Raw genomic sequence first — 20,072 nt, forward strand, 5'->3', positions numbered from 1 at the left:
TTAGTGTGATTGCAAGATAAATCACAGATTCTCTGCTCCCTTGCCAGGAACTCTCAGAAGGGAGTACGTAAGTCTGTTTATGGGGCGAGGAGAGTGAACTGAATGTTCTTTGATGTTGGTCATGCACGTTTGTTTTCTTTTGTCTTGGCCCAGAGATGTGAGTCAAACCATTGGGTTTTCTTTCCCATCCTTAAAATCTCTTCGCTTGAGAACCCCACAGTTGGCAAGCTGTTCTTTGATAGATCAAATATAATGCATCAGTGGCCCTTAGGCCTGGCCAACAGGTAAGATCCTGGATCTAATGGTAGAGTATTAACTTCTGTGTCTTTTTTGAGATATGATCAAACCTTGCAAGTAGATAATTACAGGCACAATAGGCTTACATGTTTTAAAATGAGTTAATTTTCCTAATTCTTAGAGAATCTTCAAATAGTTTTTCCTTCAGTCCACTGAAGAATCTACTGTTGGTTTCTTGGAAACATTGGTTCACATACTTTAGCAAATTTTGCCCTGGAATGTCTGAGTGAATGGGAGCCCTGTTTCTCATCTCTTTTCTTTGCTTAGAAACTGAAGGATTCTGTGAGAGTGGCTATGTATCTCTCAAGAAGTGACAGGAAATATATTCCAATCATAGTGTTTTTTTAAATCCTTATAATTTTGGAAATTATATAATACAAACCAATGTGTAGGTAAGTCTTTTCTTACTCCTTTCAAAGGAAAAATCCATTGTTACTTACATTTGATGACTAAGTTTAAATATTAGAGAGTATAGTCGGAATTATTCATACCTTAGGCTGTGGACATGGTTCAAGTGCTACATAGTGCTTGTCTAGAAAGTACCAGGCCCTAAGTTCAAACCATAGTACTACCAGTGCATACATTTGCTATCCTAAATTCTCTTTCCGCAGCAATCTTCTGAAGGGAAACTGGAATATTTGCACTTCACAGAGTATCATAGTCTTTAGACTCAATGATACCGAGACTATAAGGCAAGCACATGTCATGTGCTACAGACAAAATGACCCGTGCACATAAGTTAAGCTAAAGAATAATTATGACTACAGCTTACAGTCAGACACTGTTTCAAACACTTCTCATGTACTAAACCATCTGATCTTCATGACAGCCTCATGAGGTAGGTGTCCTGAAGCCTGTTTCAGAGAAACAGCTGAAGCCAGAGAAACAAAAATAATTTGCCTAAGGTCTCTTAGCTAATGACTGGTTAGGTCTTGGCAAGAAGAAGAAAATGTATAAAATAGTAATAGATTAGTATGGGATTCAGTGAATTAAATTTTTTCTTCATTTTTGTAAGATGTTTTGATTTAAATTTTTTAAAATTTATTTTGAAATAAGGTCTCACTATGTAGCCTGTGATGATCTTGAACTCTCTGTCTTCCTGCCTCAATCTCCTGAGTGCTGATTCAAGCCAGCACTATGATACTTGGCCATGTTTTAATTCTGAAAGAATTTCTGTACTGGGTGCTTGGTGGCTCAAGCCTATAATCCTAGCTACTCAGTAGGCTGATATTCAAGAATCATGGTTCAAAGCTAACCTAGGCAGAAAAGTCCCTGTGAGACTCTTACCTGTAATTAACCACTCAAAAACCAAAAGTGGAGCTTGGCTTGAAGTAATAGAGCACTAGCCTTGAACAAAAGAGCTCAGGGACAGTCCCCAGGCCCTGAGTTCAAGCCCCACAACTGACTGGAAAAAAAAAAAAAAGAATTTCTATAGGCCCCAGAATGTTTGAAACCTGTTTATATTCTCTTCCTTACCATGTCATTTACCTGTTCTTAGCATTTAATTTAGGTATTCTTCCAGGGCTACTGAGGTACTGTTTTAGAGACCAGGGTGAGAAATGAACATGATTTGTCCTCTGCTCTCAGGATCAACCAGTTCTTCCAGCAGTTGACCATGGGTGAGGGAAAGGTCTAGGGAGGAAAGGTTGGTTGATGGGGCTGATGGGTAATTCTATACTCAAAAGTTAGGCACTAATAGCCAGCTACTTTATTCTATAACAAAACTTGTTAAACTGCATAGCTTTGGTAAAATACACTCTGCCAAAGTTTTATAGGTTTTTTTTAATAGGTCATGTTTATACTTCTAAGCTAATAGGGGAAGAGACTAGGCATTGCAACTCAATCCAAATGGACATAGTGCTCTTTTTAGCTCCCTTTTGGGTTCTTCACACACTAACCATTTAATTAATTAATTAATTAATTCATTTTAAAACTTTATTTTGTGCATGCATTTGCATGCACCAGTGCTGAGGCTTGAACTCAGGACCTCACATTCTCATTTATCTTTATTTTACTCAAGTCTGGTGTTCTACCACTTGAACCACAGCTCCACCTTCGGCTTTTTGGTGGTTAAATGGAGATAAGGGTAGCCAAGGTAGGGTTCAACTGGTAATCTTCAGATCTCAGCCTCCTGAGTAGCTAGGTATGATCCACCAGCACCCAGCACATATTATTTATTGTTTGTTCATTTTTGTATCAGTACTAGCACTTAAACTTGATGCCTTTGAGCTCTTGCTTGACTTCTTTTGTTCATGGCTAATGTCACTTGAACCAAACCTCCAGTCCTCTGCTTTATTTCTAATCCCTGCTGCAGATGGTACCTGAACCCTTTTGTAAAGCACCTCAAGTGAGGCCTGGCACGTACTCTGTACATGAGGTACTACTCTGTTCTTCCTGCTTCTCTTCTCACCTGAGGCCACAATCCCCTGGATGTAGATCCTTCGTTACTGTGGGAATGACTCACACCTCAGGTTGTATTTGAGGTTTGGCCTAAAAAGGAAAGTAGGCAGCCCACACTGATCCTGGAGTCCAAACTGCACACATCCTGTGAGATGTACACTGACCCATCTCAAATATGGCAACCACGCGAAGAGCTGCCTGCCTCATTGGCTTTCCCTTGCCTGGAGCTTCCTAGAGTTTGTTTGAGGATTTGTAGTTATTTATTTTGCTAAATAGTCTCTAGGTAGGTGGCTCTGGTAGCCCCGTTGGGATTTAAACTAGCTGAGAACCTTATGTGCCGTGAAATTGTGTACTTGCTCAGAGTGTCTTTTCCGGTGAAATTATTTTTGTATGCTTCTCAATGACAAAAGTTGCCTTGCAATTATCCCGATGTTCAAAATGAGAAACTAGGCAGTAGTTGTATCAGTGTAGCTGATACTTTGTGATGTGCAGTAACCCACTGTGTAGTCAGTCTACCAGAAGGTAAGCTTGTATGAGCTTCTTCATCGCCGTATCTCTAGTTCCTGGCACGTAAGCATGTGTGTACTGAATCTCAGAAGCCAACGTTTCTCTATATGGGTCTGCCCTCCAGAATATTTTGAAGGAAAAACATGTTTTCTTCAGTTGCAGAAAGACATACCAGACAGCCCTTTGCCAACTAGTATGAAAATCCTATCTGTCTGCAGGGATGCATCAGGAGACTGTATTTCCCTGTCTAGGAATCACATTGCCTGGTCCAGTGAGAGGCCCCTGGATCTGCTTTTTTGTTGTTGTTGGTTGTGGGCACTATACCTGAGCTTTTGTGTTGAAGGTTAACACTATCCCTTTGAGCTACAACTCTACTTCTAGTTTTCTGGCAGTTCTTTGGAGATATTCGTCTCATGGACCTTCCTACCCAGGCTGGCTTCAAACCACAACCCTCAGATCTCAGCCTCCTGAGTAACTAGGATTATAGATTTGAACTACTAGTGTCCAGTCTGAGATCAGCTTTCTGTGTGAGATGTCGGCTGTCTGTTCTTCTGCAAATGGGCCCTAAGGATTGAGTGTTTTGGGGTCCCAGAATGACTGATAGGAGTCCTAAAAATGTTGAGCTAGCCTACTCAATAGGCATGTCCTGGGTCCAAAGCCTGTTTCTCCATGTGGACACCCAACATGTGTGTCTTTTTTACCTCTCTCTGCATTGCTTCCTTTTTTTCCTTTTATTTCTCTTCTCCTCCCCCCTCCATTGTTTTTGTTTGTTTGTTTTGTTTTTGAGACAGGGTCTCAATATGTAGAGGCTGGTCTTGAACTTAAAATATGCCTGCTTCGACCTCCTAAATTCTGGGATTACAAGTGTGGTTATTTCTCTTCTCATCCCTTTCTGAACTATGGCCTTGAGCTTGCTAGACAAGTCCTCTATCACTTGAGCTGGGCCCTATTACTCTCCCTAGTCTCTGTCCTATTACTCTCTTTGAAAGTATAAGAAAATATAAGAAATGTAAATGACTTTCTGTGTATTTTTAGCTATTGCCTTGTCTTCCCATTGCCCCCTAAATCAACACAAATGACAGCAATAGAGTAGGCCATTTGGATGACACAGTTTTGCTTGTATATGCCAAGACTGTTACTTGGGAGAATATAGAGTTGATAACAATTATCTCTGCGAAGAGGACTGAGGGGCCAAAGGAATGAATAGTTCATTCTGTGTGGTTGCAATTTTTACCCTATACCTGTTATTACTTTAACAGAAGGTTATGGGGCAGAAGGTAGGGCTCAGGGATAGAGTGTATACTCAGCTACCACTCACAGGGCCTGAGTTTCATCCCCAGCAAGACCCCAAAAAAGACATAAATCACCTGTCAATTTTGTATGTTCAAAGATCTTTATAATTTTTTTTTTTTAACTCAGGGCCTGGGTACTGTCCGTAAGCTTTTTTGTTGAAGGCCAGTGCTCTATCGAGTATGCAACAGCTCCACTTCCGGCTTTTTTTTTTTCTGGTTATTTGGAGATAAATGCATTTTTCCTGTTTAAGCTGGCTTCAAACCAGTTCAGATCTTGGTGCCCTCTTGGTGCCCTCAATAGCTAGGATTACAGGCCTAAGCCACCCATACTTGAGGAGCAAAAGGCTGGGTTTTAAGTATAAGTTAAAAAAAAATACTGATTTATAGAAAGGACCATTTAATTAGGTTTTTTTTTTTTGAGGGGGGAGGAGAGATGGATTGAAGGTTTTTTTTTTCTTTCAGATTATAGGCTTAAAAATAAACTTGTTATCTTGCGATTATACCTTTCTTTCTGTACTCTGCCCTTTGGACAGGAAAATGAACCCAGCCTTGATTTCTGAGATAAGTCAAGCTTTGTGGGTCTGTGTGAAAGGAGTGCCGGGCACGCCCATGCTGCCACCATATGCTGGGTAGCCATGCTGTGACTGCATTATTTATAAATTGCTCTTCTTATGTGAACTGGAAGACACAGAGACACTGAGAAACTGAACGGATCTTTTTTTTTTTTCTGTCGGTTTGGGGTCTGAACTGTGGGCCTGGGCCTAGGCTCTGTCCCTGAGCTGTTCAGCTCAAGGCTAGCGCTCTACCACTTGAGCCAACGTGCTACTTCCAGCTTTTCCTGCATATGTGGTGCTGAGGAATTGAACCCCGGGCCTCATGCATGTAAGGCAAGCACTCTCCCACTGAGCCACCTTCCCAGCCCCCTGAATGGATATTAATGTGAAACCTACAACCTGCTGTTGATTTGGGATTTCTAGGGTGAGACATTCATGGACAGTGGCCTACACTTGTCTTCTGCAGTTGTGTGTGTGACAGACATCTGTCACTTAGCCTATCTTTCCCTATCCATCTTTAATGAATCCAACACAGAGTTTAAGTTGAACGATTTCCTGGAATGCCTATCTGCCTATGACTCCTGGTCTGTTTTGCCATCCTTACAACCACTATAGCTATACTTGGCTGCTTGGTGTTTGGTTTTAGGTTTGCTTGGGACAATTGACAGAAAGAACTGGTTGAGTTTCTGGTTGAACCTCTTAGTGGTCCTGGAAGCTTTCTAATTTAATTTCACCTTATGGGTGAGGTTGGGAGAGATAGTAGAGAATGATGGAAGGGGTGGCATTGGTCATGATGCATTGTACTTACAAATTGAATCCCCTTGGGTCCATGCCTGTAATCCTAGCTTTTGAGGAGGTTAAGATCTAAGGATCAGTGTTCAAACCCACCCTGGCCGGGAAAGTCCATGATACTCTCCAAAAAGCTAGAAGTAGAGTTGTGGTTCAAGTTAACCTTGAGGTGAAAAAAAGAAAAGACAAGGACAGTGCCTAGGCCCTGAGTTCAAGCCCCAGTATCGGCTTGTATACACATGTATCACACACACACACACACACACACACACAGCCTCTCTCTTTCTCTCTCTCAGATAATTAAAACAAAAGAAAATAAATCCCACTTTAGTGCCCAACCAAAGCATATGGCAAAACTAGCTCCTACGCAAGATTCTGGGCTTGATGGTAGGTTTGCTCAAAAGAGACACTGGCCCTATAACTTTTAGAAAGACAGACCTGGTTCCCGAAGTGGTCAGGTGGCATTCTTAGAAGAACTGTATAGTTTCATCTCTGGGGAGAAGGGCTGGCAGAAGCCGGTGGGGAAGGGCTGGGGAAGGGCTGGTGGGGAAGCCCTGCAGCCCCTCTTCCCTGGGTGGAGGATGTGAGGCCTCTGTTCCCTGTGGCCTATCTCCTTTGCAGGGGCCTACAACTGGTGTTTACAAAAGCCAAACCCCCTTCATCACCAAGCTACTGTGAACCACATGACCACCAGAGGAGAAAAATACAAATAATCCTCTCAACATCTAAATGACAAATATGCAAAGTATTCCAGGCCAGGTCCTAGAAAACACAAGGCTGATTGGGGAGAGAAATTGGCTCCAGAGACCTTGTATCTTCTAATACTGAATACTTTTCTCTCTTTTTTCTCATAAAAGCTTCAAAATAAAAGGTTCAAAATAGTAGTTCACATCTTGGCTGTATTTCGTCACTTTACATTTATGTATGTATGTATGTCGGTATGTCGGTTGTGGGGCTTGAACTCTGGACCTGGGTGCTGTCCCTCAGTGCTTCAGCTCAAGGCAAGTACTCTACCACTTGAACCACAGTGCCACCTCTGGTTTTCTGGTAGTTAAGGATGTTCCTGCCACGTCTGGCTTTAAACCACGATTCTCAGATCTCAGCCTTCTGAGTAGGTAGGCATGAGCCACCGGTGCCCTACTTTACTTTAATTTTTTAAAGATAGTGTATTAGGCTTTATATAGTCATATGATTTATTATTGATAGCAGTTATAATGGGGTTTTCAAATTCTTTCCTTACTGGGGGCCATTTAAATTAAGCTTATAAGCTAGAGGTGGTAGAGCACTTGCCTAGCATGCTCAAGGCCCTGAATCCCATACCCTGAAGAGCAAAACAAAAATTTGAGCCATGCTCCAGTATCACAGACCTGTAATCCTAGCAACTGTGGAGGCTGAGATCTGAGTATCATGGTTCTAAGAGCTTAGCCAGCAAAGTCTGAGACTCTTATCTCCTATTAGCCACCAAAAAGACAGCTTTGAGTAAAATAGCTAAAGTTCAAGCTCCAGTAGCAGCACAAACAAAACAAAAACCATGTGAATATACACACAAATCTTAAGCTTCTTCAAAAAGAGTTGAAATTTGAGACTTCTCCCTTTTCTCTGCTACAAAAGATGGATTAGGAGAGGATTTAAAGTAGAAGCCTTGGTGGGGAGAAAGAAGAGCTTTGGAAAAATGCAGAAAGGATTTAGAATCCTAGCCGTCTTCATACTAGCCATGGGATTTTGTACCAATGAGCCACTTTGTGAGCTCTGATTTCCTCATTGGGGAAGTGGGCATAATATCCACATTGTGTTATTCTTGTGAGACTTATAGGAGGTTGTCTGTTAAGTGCATATTGTACCTGGTATGCTGTCAGTGCTGGTCAAGTGTTAGCTTTCTACTTTCCTCTGCCCCTTGCATTTCTGTATAGAACAAGCCAACTATTGGGGCCTGCAATCTGCCCTTTGAGCCTGCTGCAGCTGAAAGTGAGAGAGGAAGTTATATTCATTTGGACAAAACCATCATTTCCTTAAAGCCCATCGCCATTGGTTCTTAAATAGGTCACTGAAAAAAAAAACATCAGAATGTAGGTTCTCCATTTGCAAGGTGACCTGTGGATGGCCCTTGTTAGGCCAGGTTATTTGGTCTTGGCTGTCCCTTAATGGTTCTGTTGGCAGATAGGCCTCATGGTTCACCAAAGGTGTTGAGTTTCCAGCTGGAAAATGGATGCCAAGGAGATTGCTTTTCCTGAAGTTTTCTTGTCATCTGAGTGGGGCTGCTATAATGTCATTTACCACATCTTGAGGTAGTTTGTTAAGTGATTAAGTGAAATACTTGAATGATATTTGAAATATTCTTTTTTTTTTTATAATAGTAAGCCAAAGTGTACTACCTTCTTTCTAGTTTCTTCCCCCTCCCCCCACACCAAATTATGGTAAAATAATTTAGCCTTTTGTAGTACTGAGAATAGAACTCAAGGCCTTGTACCTAATAGACAAAAGCAATAGCACAGAGCTACACTGCTAGCCATTTTTGTTTTTGAGAAAGTGTCTTACTAACTTTTGCTGAGACCGGCCTCAAACTTGTGAATCTACTGCCTTTACCTCCCAAGTATCTAGGATTATAGTTGTGTGTCATCCTGCCCTGCCCAGCTTTTTAATATTTATTGATTTATTTATTTAGTGCAGTCTTGGGGCTTGAACTCAGAGCATGGGAGCTGTCCCTGAGCATTTTTTTTTTTTTACTTAAAAAATTGTTTTTGTGTAGTTGATATACAAAGGGGTTACAGTTGTTACAGTTACATGACTCAGGTACAATCAGTACAATTCCTTTTGAACCATTTTTCCCTTTCCGTGGCTCTCTCCCAATCCTTCCCTTCACTCCCCACCCATAAGATATCTAGTCATTTTCTACATAGTGTCTGGGTGAGTATCACTGTTGTATCTGTTCATCTTTGTTCCACCTTTTATGTGCCTTCCTTTACTCTTCCAATGCAAACCAACTCACATTACAAAAGAAGAGAATGAAAACAGCAACAATAGCAACTAAAGAGTGTCTCTTGTTTCCTTTTTTTGGAGTTCATTTCATAAACTATTATTTTATATGATCATCTGTCCATAACTATTGAACCTTTGCCTACTACTATGCTTGGCTTCCTTGGGCCTCTGAATGTGAATGATTAGGGTCCTATATAATTTATCATGTCCCAATTTTATTCATTTGTTTTGGTCATTCAGTAGATTTATAGGCACATTCTAGTTACCATAAGTAAGGGAAACCATGTAGCCTATATTTCTTTGGCTCTGGCTTACTTCACTTAATATAATTTTTTTTCCAAGTCTATTTCCTTACAAATGAATGGTACAATATTATTCTTTCTGATGGATGAGTAGAACTCTATTGTATGCACACACACACACACACACACATACAAATTTTCTTGTTCCATTTGTCCACTGAGGGCCATCTAGGTTGATTCCATATCTTGGCTATGGTGAACAATGCTGCAAGAAACATGGTTGTGCTGGTGGCTTTACTTTGGCCTGGTTTGTGATCCATTGGATAAATGTCCAGGAGTGGAATTGCCAGGTCATAGGAAAGCTCTTGTTTCCTCTTTTAAAGAACCTCCATACTGCTTTTCAGAGTGGTTGAACAAATTTACATTCATACCAACAGTGTAATAAGGTTCTCTTTTGGCCATATCCCACCAACATTTGTTATTGTTGGTTTTCCTGAAAATGGCTATTCTAACTGGAGTAAGGTGAAATCTCAATGTTGTTTTGATTTGCATATCTTTTATGGGCAGAGATGTTGAACATTTCTTCAAGTGTCTATTAGCCATTCTTTTTTCTTCTGGAGAAGTCTCTCTTTAGGTCTTTGGCCTATTTATTGACTGGATTATTGTGGTTTTGAGGGTTTATTTTGGGGGAGGGTTAATTTTTTGAGCTCTTAAGTATATTTTGGATATGAGGCCCTTGTCAGATGTATAGCTAGTGAAGCTTTTCTCCCTTTCTGTGGGCTTTCTATTTATCTTGCTAGCTATGTCCTTTGTTAAGCAGAGGCTTTTCGGTTTGATACAATCCCATGCATGCAGCCTTTCTTTGATTTGTTGTGATTCTGTGATTTTGTTCAGGAAGTTTCACTCTGCCTAGAAGCTTTAGGGTTCCCTACCTCTTCCTGTAATATTTTTTTTCTTTTCTTTTTTTTTTGGTCGGTCGTGGGACCTGAAATCTGGATCTGGGCATTGTCCCTCAGCTCTTCAGCTCAAGGCTAGTGCTCTACCACTTGAGCCACAGTGCCACTTCTGGCTTTTTCTGCTTATGTGGTGCTGAGGAATCCAACCCAACCCAGGGCCTCATGCATGCAAGGCAAGCACTCTACCACTGAGCCACCTTCCCAGCCCCTCCTATAATATCCTCACAGTATCTGATCTTACATTGAGGTCTTTGATCCATTTAGAGTTGATTCTGATGCAAGGGGATATATGGGTTTCTAGCTTCAGTTTTCTGCATGCAGATACCCAATTTTGCCAGCACCACTTGTTGAAGAGGCTGTCTTTCTTCCAACCTGTGTTTTTGGCTCCCTTATCAAATATTAGGTGGCTGTATATTTGTGAGCTTTTTTCTGGCTCTTCTATTCTGTGCCATTAGTCCTCAGGCCTATTCTTGTGCCAGTACCAAGCTACTTTTATTACTATGGCTTTGTAATAAAGCTTGAAGTTTGGTACTGGTATTCTTCTACCACTGTTCTTCCTGCTAAGGATTGTGTGGGTCTTTTATTATTATTCCATATGAATTTTTGGATTGGTTTCTGTATTTACTTGAAGAAAGTTGTTGGGATTTTTATGGGTATTGCATTGAATTTGCATATTGCTGTGGGCAGAATTGCTATTTTTACTATGTTAATTTTTCTCAAGGCTAGTGCTCTACCACTAGAGCCACAGCTGTACTTCCTACCTAGCTGATTTTGAACTGTTACCCTCAGATCTCAGCCTCCTGAGTAGTTAGAATTATAGGTGGGAGCCACTGACTCCCAGTCCAGCTTTTTATATTAATTAATTAATTAATTTTGACAAGGTCTTGCTCTGTTGCTTAGGCTGGCCTGAAATTTCTATGCTCAAGTGACCCTCTGTTTCAGAATCCAAGTTAGTTGAGATTATAAGTGTGACCCACTGTGCTCAGCTTTTTAGTTTTAGAAATAGCTTTTAATGGATCAGGATTTTAGATGATTATAAGGGCTGGAGGTATAGCTCCAGCTTAGCATGCTCAAGGCCCTGGGTTCATCACCAGCACACAAAAATCAATTAAGAAATAAAGGTACAAATTTTGCCCTCAGCACCCATTTCACCAAAGAGAAAGCCTAAAAATGCATTTGTTGAAGAGGTTGGAGGAGCAAAGAGGAGAGGCCCGTTAATGGGGATCATAAGCACTGTTGTAAACTCTTGCGCCCAAAGGTAACCTCTCAGCCTCTCTTCCCTTTAGGTGGTATACCTTAAGATCTAAGCCAGGAAAGAAGGACAAAGAGCGTGGAGAAATTGAGGTGGATATCCAGTTCATGAGAAACAACATGACTGCTAGCATGTTTGACCTCTCAATGAAAGACAAACCTCGGAACCCATTTGGAAAACTGAAAGACAAGATCAAAGGGAAGAATAAGGATAGTATGTCTGATACGGCCTCTGCCATTGTCCCCAGTGTGACACCCTCCATAGACAGTGATGATGAATCTTTTTCAAAAGACAAGAAAAAGAAATCAAAGATCAAGACTTTGTTTTCCAAATCGAATTTGCAGAAAACACCGCTTTCCCAGTCTATGTCTGTCCTGCCTACTTCAAAGCCAGACAAAGTGCTACTTCGGCCTGGAGACTTCCAGTCTCAGTGGGAGGATGATGACAATGAAGACGAGTCCTCCTCCGCCTCAGACAGTAAGTCCCTGCTGCTGCTTCTCATTTGGCTTCTCTTTTCATTTCCACCTTGGCCTCCCTTGCAGTATCAGATGTGCAGAGAAAAGACTTTAACTCAGCATTTTAGTTCCTGCACTGATAGTGGTGGTGTTGGTGGTGGTAGTAATAGAGATGGCGGTGATGTCAGTTTTGGTTGAGAGCCATCTTTATTTCTAAGTACTGTGGTTTCTAAGAATGTGTAAATGCCTTCTCCAAAATATCTGGCTCTGCATCAGTTTGGAGCTCATAGAATGAGTTCTTTATGTTCAGGTTTTACTTTTTTTTTTTTTTATGTTGTTTTGTTTTTAAGGTAAAGCCATAGAGCCACCAGTGCTGGTGGCTCATACCTATAATCCTACCTACATAGGAAGTAGAGATCTGAGGATCCCAGTTTGAAACCAGCCTGAATAGATAAATCTGAGACTATTATCTCCAGTTAGCCAGTTAAAGGCCAGAAGTGGAGGTTCAAGTAGTAGAGTGACACCTGTGAGCTAAAAGAGAAGTGAGAGTAAGAGGCCCAAATTCAAGCCAAGAAAAAAACAACCAAAGACCTGGGCATTAGTAGCTCACACCTGTAATCTTAGCTTCTCAGAAGGCTGAGATCTGAGGATCATGGTTTGAAGCCAATTTGGGCAGAAAAGTGTATGAGACTCAAATCTCTGCTAGACTTGAACAAAAGGGCTAAGGGACAACACTCAGGCCCTGAGTTCAAACCCCAGGACCAGCACACATACATGCACATGTGCATGTGTGCGCTAAACAAATGAAAAAACAAAATATGGAAACTTGTAATTCTATTTCATTAATTCATTCAGTAGTTACTGAGCTCTGTTATGGGCTTAAAACGCTGAGATACATCCCTAATGGAAGCTCAGGAAATCCTGTTCCCTTAACACAAAATTAATTGTGTATTTTTGAACTTTAACTTATTTTAATATTCATATTTGCATTTTGTTTTTGAATTTCAATTTCTTGAACTAATTAATTGTTTTTCTTTTCTGTGTGTGTGTGTGTGTGTGTGTGTGTGTGTGTGTGTGTGTGTGTGTGTGTGTGTGTGTGTGTGTGTGTGTGTGTGTGTGTGTGTGTCTCCTAGGACTTAAAACTCAGGGTCTGCCTTTTTGCTCAAGGCTAGTACTCTACTACTTGAGTCACAGATCTACTTCTGGCTTTTTTGTTTTTGTCAGCTGTAGGGCTTGAACTCAAGGCCTGGATGCTGTTTCTGAACTTTTTTTTTTGGGCGGGGGAGGGGATCCAGTCGTGGGACCTGAACTCTGGGCCTGGGCGCTGTCCCTCAGCTCTTCAGCTCAAGGATAGAGCTCTACTACTTGAGCCACAGCACTACTTCCAGCTTTTTTCCTTTTTTTTTTTTGCTTATGTGGTGCTGAGGAATCGAACCCAGGGCCTCATGCATGCAAGGCAAGCGCTCTACCGCTGAGCCACCTTCCCGCCTCATGTTTCTGAGCTTTTTTTACTCAACTCTGGTGCTCTACCACTTTGAGCCACAGCGCCACTTCTCGTTTTCTGGTGGTTAATTGGAGATAACCGAGTCTCACAGACTTCCCTGCTCAGGCTAGCTTTGTACTATAATCCTTAGATCTCAGTCTCCTAAGTAGCTAGGATTATAGGCGTGAGCCACTAGCACCTGGATACTAGTGACTTTTTGATGATTAAATGGAGATAAGACTCTCCCAGACTTTCCCGTCCAGGCTGGCTTCAAACTATGATCCTCAGATCTCAGCCTCCTGAGTTGCTAGGATTATAGGTGTCAACCACCAGCACCCAGCTTAACTTATTTTGGGGACCAGGTCTCCCTGTAAAGTCCAGACTGGCCTCAAAGTCATAATTCTACTGGAATTACCATTATACTTGGCCTTGAACTTTAATTTCAATGGCTAAATTTCTGCTGTTTGAAAAAGGCTGCCCTTTTTCATTTTTTAACAAAACTGTATCCAGCAACTGACAAACGTCTGCCCATTGTAAATCACTCATTTTATTCTTTTATTCACCCTTTCCTTTTTTACTGGGACTCAAACCCAAGGCTTTAGGTATCCTAGGCAAGGACTTTACCAATGTGCCACCTCTTCAGTCCCCAATCATTTAATTCTCTGTCCCCTCTCTGCATTCCTTCCTAGTCATGTCCCAAAAGAGAGCAGTGAGTGCGGATCCGAAACAACTGAACCAAATCAACTTCAGCCTTCCCAAGAAAGAAGGGTTGTCCTTTCTTGGGGGCCTTCGGTCCAAGAACGACTTCCTTTCCCGCTCTAACATCTGTATCAATGGGAACCATGTTTACCTGGAGCAACCAGAGGCCAAGAGTGAAACCAAGGACAGTAGTCCATCTAATTCCCCATCACCCCAGGGCTTCCGGAAGAAGCATTTGTTCTCCTCCACTGAAAACCTTGCCATACGGTCTTGGAAGGAGGCTGGGGAAGGTGACAGCACCTCTTCAGACAGGCGGCTGTCTGAGACCTCCACCAAGGGCTCTCCAAAGTCCACGGACTCGCTGAAGTCCATGTCTCTGCCATCCTACCGTCCTCTGGCCAGTGGGGACATTAGGGAAAACATGGCTCCAGTGAACTTGGAGGTTGTCAGAGAAACCAAAGATAGCAAAAAACCAGAGAGCAAGAAATCCTCTTTGCTTTCTCTGGTGACAGGAAAGAAGGATGTAGTGAAGGGCAGTGAAAGTGAAAGCCCTCATGCTGTCCCCTCCAAGGAGAAGGAAGGCATGCTTGTAGAAGCCCAGCCCAAGGAGGAAGACCCGGTGAGAAGGTCGGAGAAAGATGCTGCAGATGTTGCCTCCAGACAGGGCAATTCCCTCAACCCCTTTGAAGACGTGCAGATCTCAGAGCCAGAAGTGGGACAGGAGACCACGTGTGAACCAAAGCCACCCATTCCTTCTGCGAGGGCTCCGCAGACCAAAGCTGTGAAGCCTCGGTGAGTCTTGACTCCTCTCACACCGGGCTTGCCCCTTTTCTCTGTGGGACTTAGAGGAAGGCCTCTTTCTACTAGAGCAAACCTGGCCTGTCCCATGATGGCACAAAGATTTGCCAAAGGTTTGCTGTCTGTTTTCCCTAGTCCCTACTGAGGACCAGCCTGGGCTTGCCTAGGCTGCATGAAGGCAGCATGTTTCCCAGCGCAAAGCTACCACCCAGTAGGTGTGGCCTGTTCTCAGTAAGCCAATAAGAGCCAATGCTGAATTAGAATGCAAGGCTGGGGTTGTGGGGTACACAAACTGTGTTTATTAAGTTTTTATTGAGCGTTTCCCTTGAGGAAGATGCTGTCTTTGATTGTACAGTGTCATTGCTTTGCTGGCATGAATGACCTTTGAGTGTGCCTGTGACAGCTTTCTGTGTCTCCTCTGTGCCCGGATCTCAAAACCTTTGTGAGCCTGGATAGCCTTCTGCTTTCTCACGTGACACGTTCATGCTCAGTGTTTCTGTAGTCTGGGAAATCCAACCTTTTTTTGGAGATCTACTTTCCTTGGACACACACGCATGCACACATGTCCTTTCTCTTTGAAATCCAGACCTGTTGCCTTCTGTTACATTTCTTACTGAACTTTTTAGATGAACTTTAAATTTATAAAAATTTTTCATTTTTAGGGCTGGGAAGGTGGCTCAGTGGTAGAGCGCTTGCCTTGCATGCATGAGGCCCTGGGTTCGATTCCTCAGCACCACATAAGCAGAAAAATTTTTTTTTTTCATTTTTAGTATCTTTATTGTAAAAGTGATGAACAGGGGCTTGCAGTTACATAAGTAGGTAATGAGTACATTTCTTTTTAAAAACTATTACTCTTCTCATTTTCTCCTGTTTACCCCTCCCTACTCCCTTCTCCCCCAACTTGTATAGTTCATTTCCAACATAGTGTCAAGTGAGTATCATTGTTGCATTAGTTCATCTTTTGCCCTGCTGTTTCTGTGATTCCCTTTCCCTTCCACGGATTGAATAAATTTATATATAAGACAAAAGGTACAGCCAGGCGCCGGTGGCTCATGCCTGTAATCCTAGCTACTCAGGAGGCTGAGATCTGAGGATCACAGTTCAAAGCCAGACTGGGCAGGAAAATCGTTGAGATTCTTATCTCCAATTAACTACTAGAAAACCAGAAGTGGCGCTGTGGCTCAAGTGGTAGGTGCTAGCCTTGAACTAAAGAGCTGAGGGACAGCACCCAGGCCCAGAGTTCATGCTCCACAACCAAAACCAAAACAAAAATCAAATAAAACAAAACAAAAAGAGCCAAGACAAGAGTACAGAAAATTAAAACAGAAAAAAAAATAGAAATAACTGCATACAGGACATAATAAGAACCTCCTGTTTTCAATTCTTGGAGTTCATGTTGATACACTTAGATGAACTTTTTTTGTCCTGCCATAATCAAGTAGTAATCTGGAATTATTGGCTGTTACCTTGGCTGGATTTTTCCATTCCTACTGCAGTAGATGTTGGTGTGGCAAATGTGCTTGGTGATAAAGGTACCTTTTATGTATGCTGGGAGCATATAAAGCTCAGTTGCAGAGTGTGTGCTTAGCATGTGTGAGGCCCTATGGAAATGAAAAGTACATTTTTTGTATGGGGTGGGTATTCCCTAACTTTCTAACATAACCCCAAGTATATATTAAAAATCTCTCCCTCGTAGAAAAATTTTAATTTTACATGTTTTTTTGTCTCTCACAATGCATCTGCAACTGACCGGCAGATTTTATTTTGTCCTTTTTGCAGACTGGAAGTGTCTCCAGAGGCTCAATCTAAAGCCAGGTTTCCTTCTTCCCCCAACTCTCCTCTTCTTTCCTCTGCTCTTCTTCCCAGCTCTGGTCAGACACTTGACCTTTCTGAATTAGGACATGGTTCAGAGACAGACTCCTCTGAAAGTCCCTCTGTCTCCTCATCTTTCTCATCCCCCATTACAGCTCCTATTTCTACATCCACTCCAATTGAACACTGGGCCCCCACGGGCGAGGGCCAGATCAGTTCTGAAGAACCACCTTTGCTCCTTAAGGCAGGCTGGCAAAAGGAGAGTTCAGCACCAGTTCCAAACACTGGCTCCTCTGCGTTGGGATCACTTTGCAAACAGACACCCATCGCAGTGTGGGAAAAGACAGGAGATTCTCCAAGGAGCAGGAACAGTGAGTCTGACCTGGTAAGGGAAGCTAGCAGTGATGAATCAGGAAATCATCTTCAGGAGCAGCAAGAGGCTCTGAGGGTTTCCTGTCAAGAACAAGAGGACTGTGTCCACTGCCCTGAAGAGGCTCACAGAGCACCATTTGCTGTTTTCCTCAGCAGTGGCACAATCACAGGTCTTTCCCAGAAGTCTGTAGCTGAGGGAGATATAGACGTTGGAAATCAGTCTAGATCTTTGAGGGAGAACAGAGTTAGGGGTGGTGGATTGACTCCTATAGTCAAAGAATTAGCATCTCCCCTTCAGGTGGAAGAAGTAGCCCTCCCATTGGACACCATGACACAGAAACATGAAGAGATGGATCTGAACACCAGTGAGGCTCCAAAGAAAGTAAAAAAGCGTGTGTCCTTTTCTGAGCAGCTCTTTACACAAGAGGAGGTGGAGAAACCCACAGGATTAGGAGCAGAAGACAAAAGGCATCCCCAGAAGTTGGCCTGTGAGGAGGCTGTCCCGGGAACCACATCTAGTATGGAGTCCCTCAGCCTTCCTCACACAGATGATACAGAGAAGGAGCCTGTGGACACAGAAGATCAGCTCCTCATCCCCTCTCATGAGGAGAGCTCCCAAGACCCCACGAGTGAAGCAAGCTCAGTAAAAGGCAGCCTACTTTTCCAGATAGAAGGGGATAATACCCTCACAGCTCAGTATCAGAGCAAAGCCAGCGATCACGAAGGCCTATTGTCTGATCCCCTGAGTGGTCTTCCATCTGCCTCTGATGTGAAACCTCCCCCTATGGCTGATCTGAACTTGTCCCTTCCTTCCATTCCTGAAGTGGCCTCAGATGATGAAAGAGTAGATGAGGTTGAAGGTATGAGGGAGACAGCAAAGCCAAGAGTGCCAGAAGTAGAAGCTCCATACTTCGGTGGGTCTCCTCCCTTTCCTGCGGAGGCAGGGGGGCTGAATGGTGGGGTGTCTGGGTCTTCTTCCAAAGAGAATCTGCTTGTCCTAAGGCTACAAGCCTCCAAAGCAGACAGCAGACTGTCTGTAGAGCAGACAGTAGCTTTGGGAATTCATAAATCACATCTTGACATAGATGAGCAGCTGCCAGGCCCTGATACTTGTGAAGAAACAAAGGCCAAGGAAAGTGGGATGCCGAGTCAGCCTGCTGGCTCATCTCTGGACTCTCCTGTACTCAGCCCCTCCCTCTCTGAGACCTTTCCTGCTACACATTCTTTCCCCAGCTCTCCACATTCCCACACTCACCACACCATTGCAGCAGAATCTCAAAAACAAGCAACAGCAGAGGGCTCCGCTGCTAAAGTTGACAATTTTGGCAAGAGGAAGCCGCTTCTTCAGGCCTGGGTCTCACCCTCAGAAACACATCCAGTCTCAGCTCAGCCAAGCACAGGAACGGGGGCAGCCAAGCACAGGTGAGAGATGGGGAGACTGTAACTCTTTGCTTTTATCTGCAGTGGTCTTGGCTTCCAACCACCGAGCTCCTGAGCCCCCAATGTGCCTACCTGGCTGAGAGGGCCTGTCTTACAAAAGCTGTGGCTTGTGGTGGGAATACCTGAAGACCATCGCATGAGTAGCAAGATCATGGTAGGAGTTCTCAAAAATAGCTTAGGAATCCTGCAGAGTCAGGAGCCAGGAATCAGATTCTGGAGCCCTCCATCTGTAGAAATGTTCCTTGAAGAGGGTCAGGAAGAAGCCAAGATGGAGCAGTAGAATCACATGGTGTTGAAGTCTGTCCAAAGAGCAGCTGTTGTGCTTGTTCTGAATTGTAAGCCCATTGGAGTCTTAGTGACAGGATATAGTTACCTTCACATATAAGAGACTTTCTGAGGTCCTTTTAGGTAGATGTGTTTGGGATTGAACCCAAGACCCATGTGTGCTTGGTACTTGCCTTGCCACTGAGTTTCACCCCAGGCCGTAAAGTCTGTCTTTAATCCCTCCTGATTGTCTTAACCTGGCAAAAAGCTAATGAGAACATCAAGATACCTGGCCCAGGATGTGCTTTGCTGGCTTGTGTGTGGCAGCCTTGTCCTGTCTGCTTTCGATTCCACAGGAGCTGAAACATTGGAATGGATCCTGGACGACAGATGTGAACAAAGTGTATTCTACTCTCTCCTCTCTCATCTGTTTTGCCAGCTGCCATCTTTGAGATGGGCAGTTCTCAATTTTGTGGTTACAGGAAGGTTTCAGAATCTTCTTTCCCTTTTCTTTAGACTCCAGCCTGTGAAACCAATGAATACAACAGCCACCAAGATCACCAACTCCAGTTTGGGAACTGCCACCATCATCAGTGAGAACCTCATCAATGAAGCAATGATGAAGGTATGGCATGTTGGCATGTTACAGACCTATAGCTATCATGTGTAAAGTCATCATTATAGCTTAGCATGGCAGTTCAGGCCTATAATTCTAGCTACCTTGGAGGCTAAAGGGAGAGAATTACTTGACTCTATTAGTTTGTGACTAATCTAGGCAACACAGCAAGATCCCATCTCAAAAGGAAAAATGAGCCAGGTACTAGTGGCTCATGCTTGTAATCTTAGCTTCATGGGAGGCTGAGATCTGAGGATCAAGTTTGAAGCCAGCCTGGGCAGAAAAGTTTATGAAACTTATCTCCAACTAACTATCCAAAAAGCCAAAAGTAGATCTGTGGCTCAAGTGGTAGAGTGCTGGCCGTGAGCAAAAAAAAAGCTCAGGGACAGTGCCCAGACCATGTTCAAACTCCTGGACTGGCTCCCTCCCCCCCCCCCCCCCCCCACACACACACACACAAAGTGCTTGCTAGCATACATGGACAATGCCTTGGGCTTAAATCCTAGCACCAAAAGTCACCATTGAAGACATCTCTTTGAACACCAGGCAGTGGCAGGAGTTACCTAATAATACCAGCTGATGGCTTTGGGACTTTGGGGTAATTTCTGGGAGCTCCTAGACTTTCCATTGGATGAATAATTGCTTATTCTTATATTGTTATCTATTGCTTTTCTTTGTGTGTCAAGCTGATGCTGGAAATCTTGTTCATCCATTCATTTGGTCATTCATTTTATCTTTTTTGAGCCACCCTCCCAGGCCCTGGTACTTCTTTTTATTCAGAAGAAAAACCTGGCCTGTTCATGTCAGATGCTTTCTTTCTTCCTGTTTCCTTTTTATCTCTCATGGGAAATGTAAAATTCTTGAATTG

At 43.0% G+C, this 20,072-nt stretch overlaps 1 protein-coding gene across 2 annotated transcripts in view; it reads left to right on the plus strand.

The window, feature by feature from the left end:
- Rab11fip1 (RAB11 family interacting protein 1) overlaps positions 1–20,072 on the plus strand; it is a 35,345-nt gene that overhangs the window by 6,498 nt on the left and 8,775 nt on the right. The window contains exons 2-5 of one of the 2 annotated variants that reach the window (XM_042701519.1): positions 11,300–11,742; positions 13,893–14,694; positions 16,480–18,306; positions 19,105–19,213. In XM_042701519.1, the coding sequence (XP_042557453.1) occupies positions 11,300–11,742; positions 13,893–14,694; positions 16,480–18,306; positions 19,105–19,213 (3,181 nt within the window). The remainder of the gene's footprint in view (positions 1–11,299; positions 11,743–13,892; positions 14,695–16,479; positions 18,307–19,104; positions 19,214–20,072) is intronic. The other variant, XM_042701520.1, reaches the window with a different exon arrangement.

This window comes from Dipodomys spectabilis, unplaced genomic scaffold (genome assembly GCF_019054845.1).
Source record: "Dipodomys spectabilis isolate Male_0828 unplaced genomic scaffold, ASM1905484v1 ptg000009l, whole genome shotgun sequence".
Lineage (NCBI taxonomy): Eukaryota > Metazoa > Chordata > Mammalia > Rodentia > Heteromyidae > Dipodomys > Dipodomys spectabilis.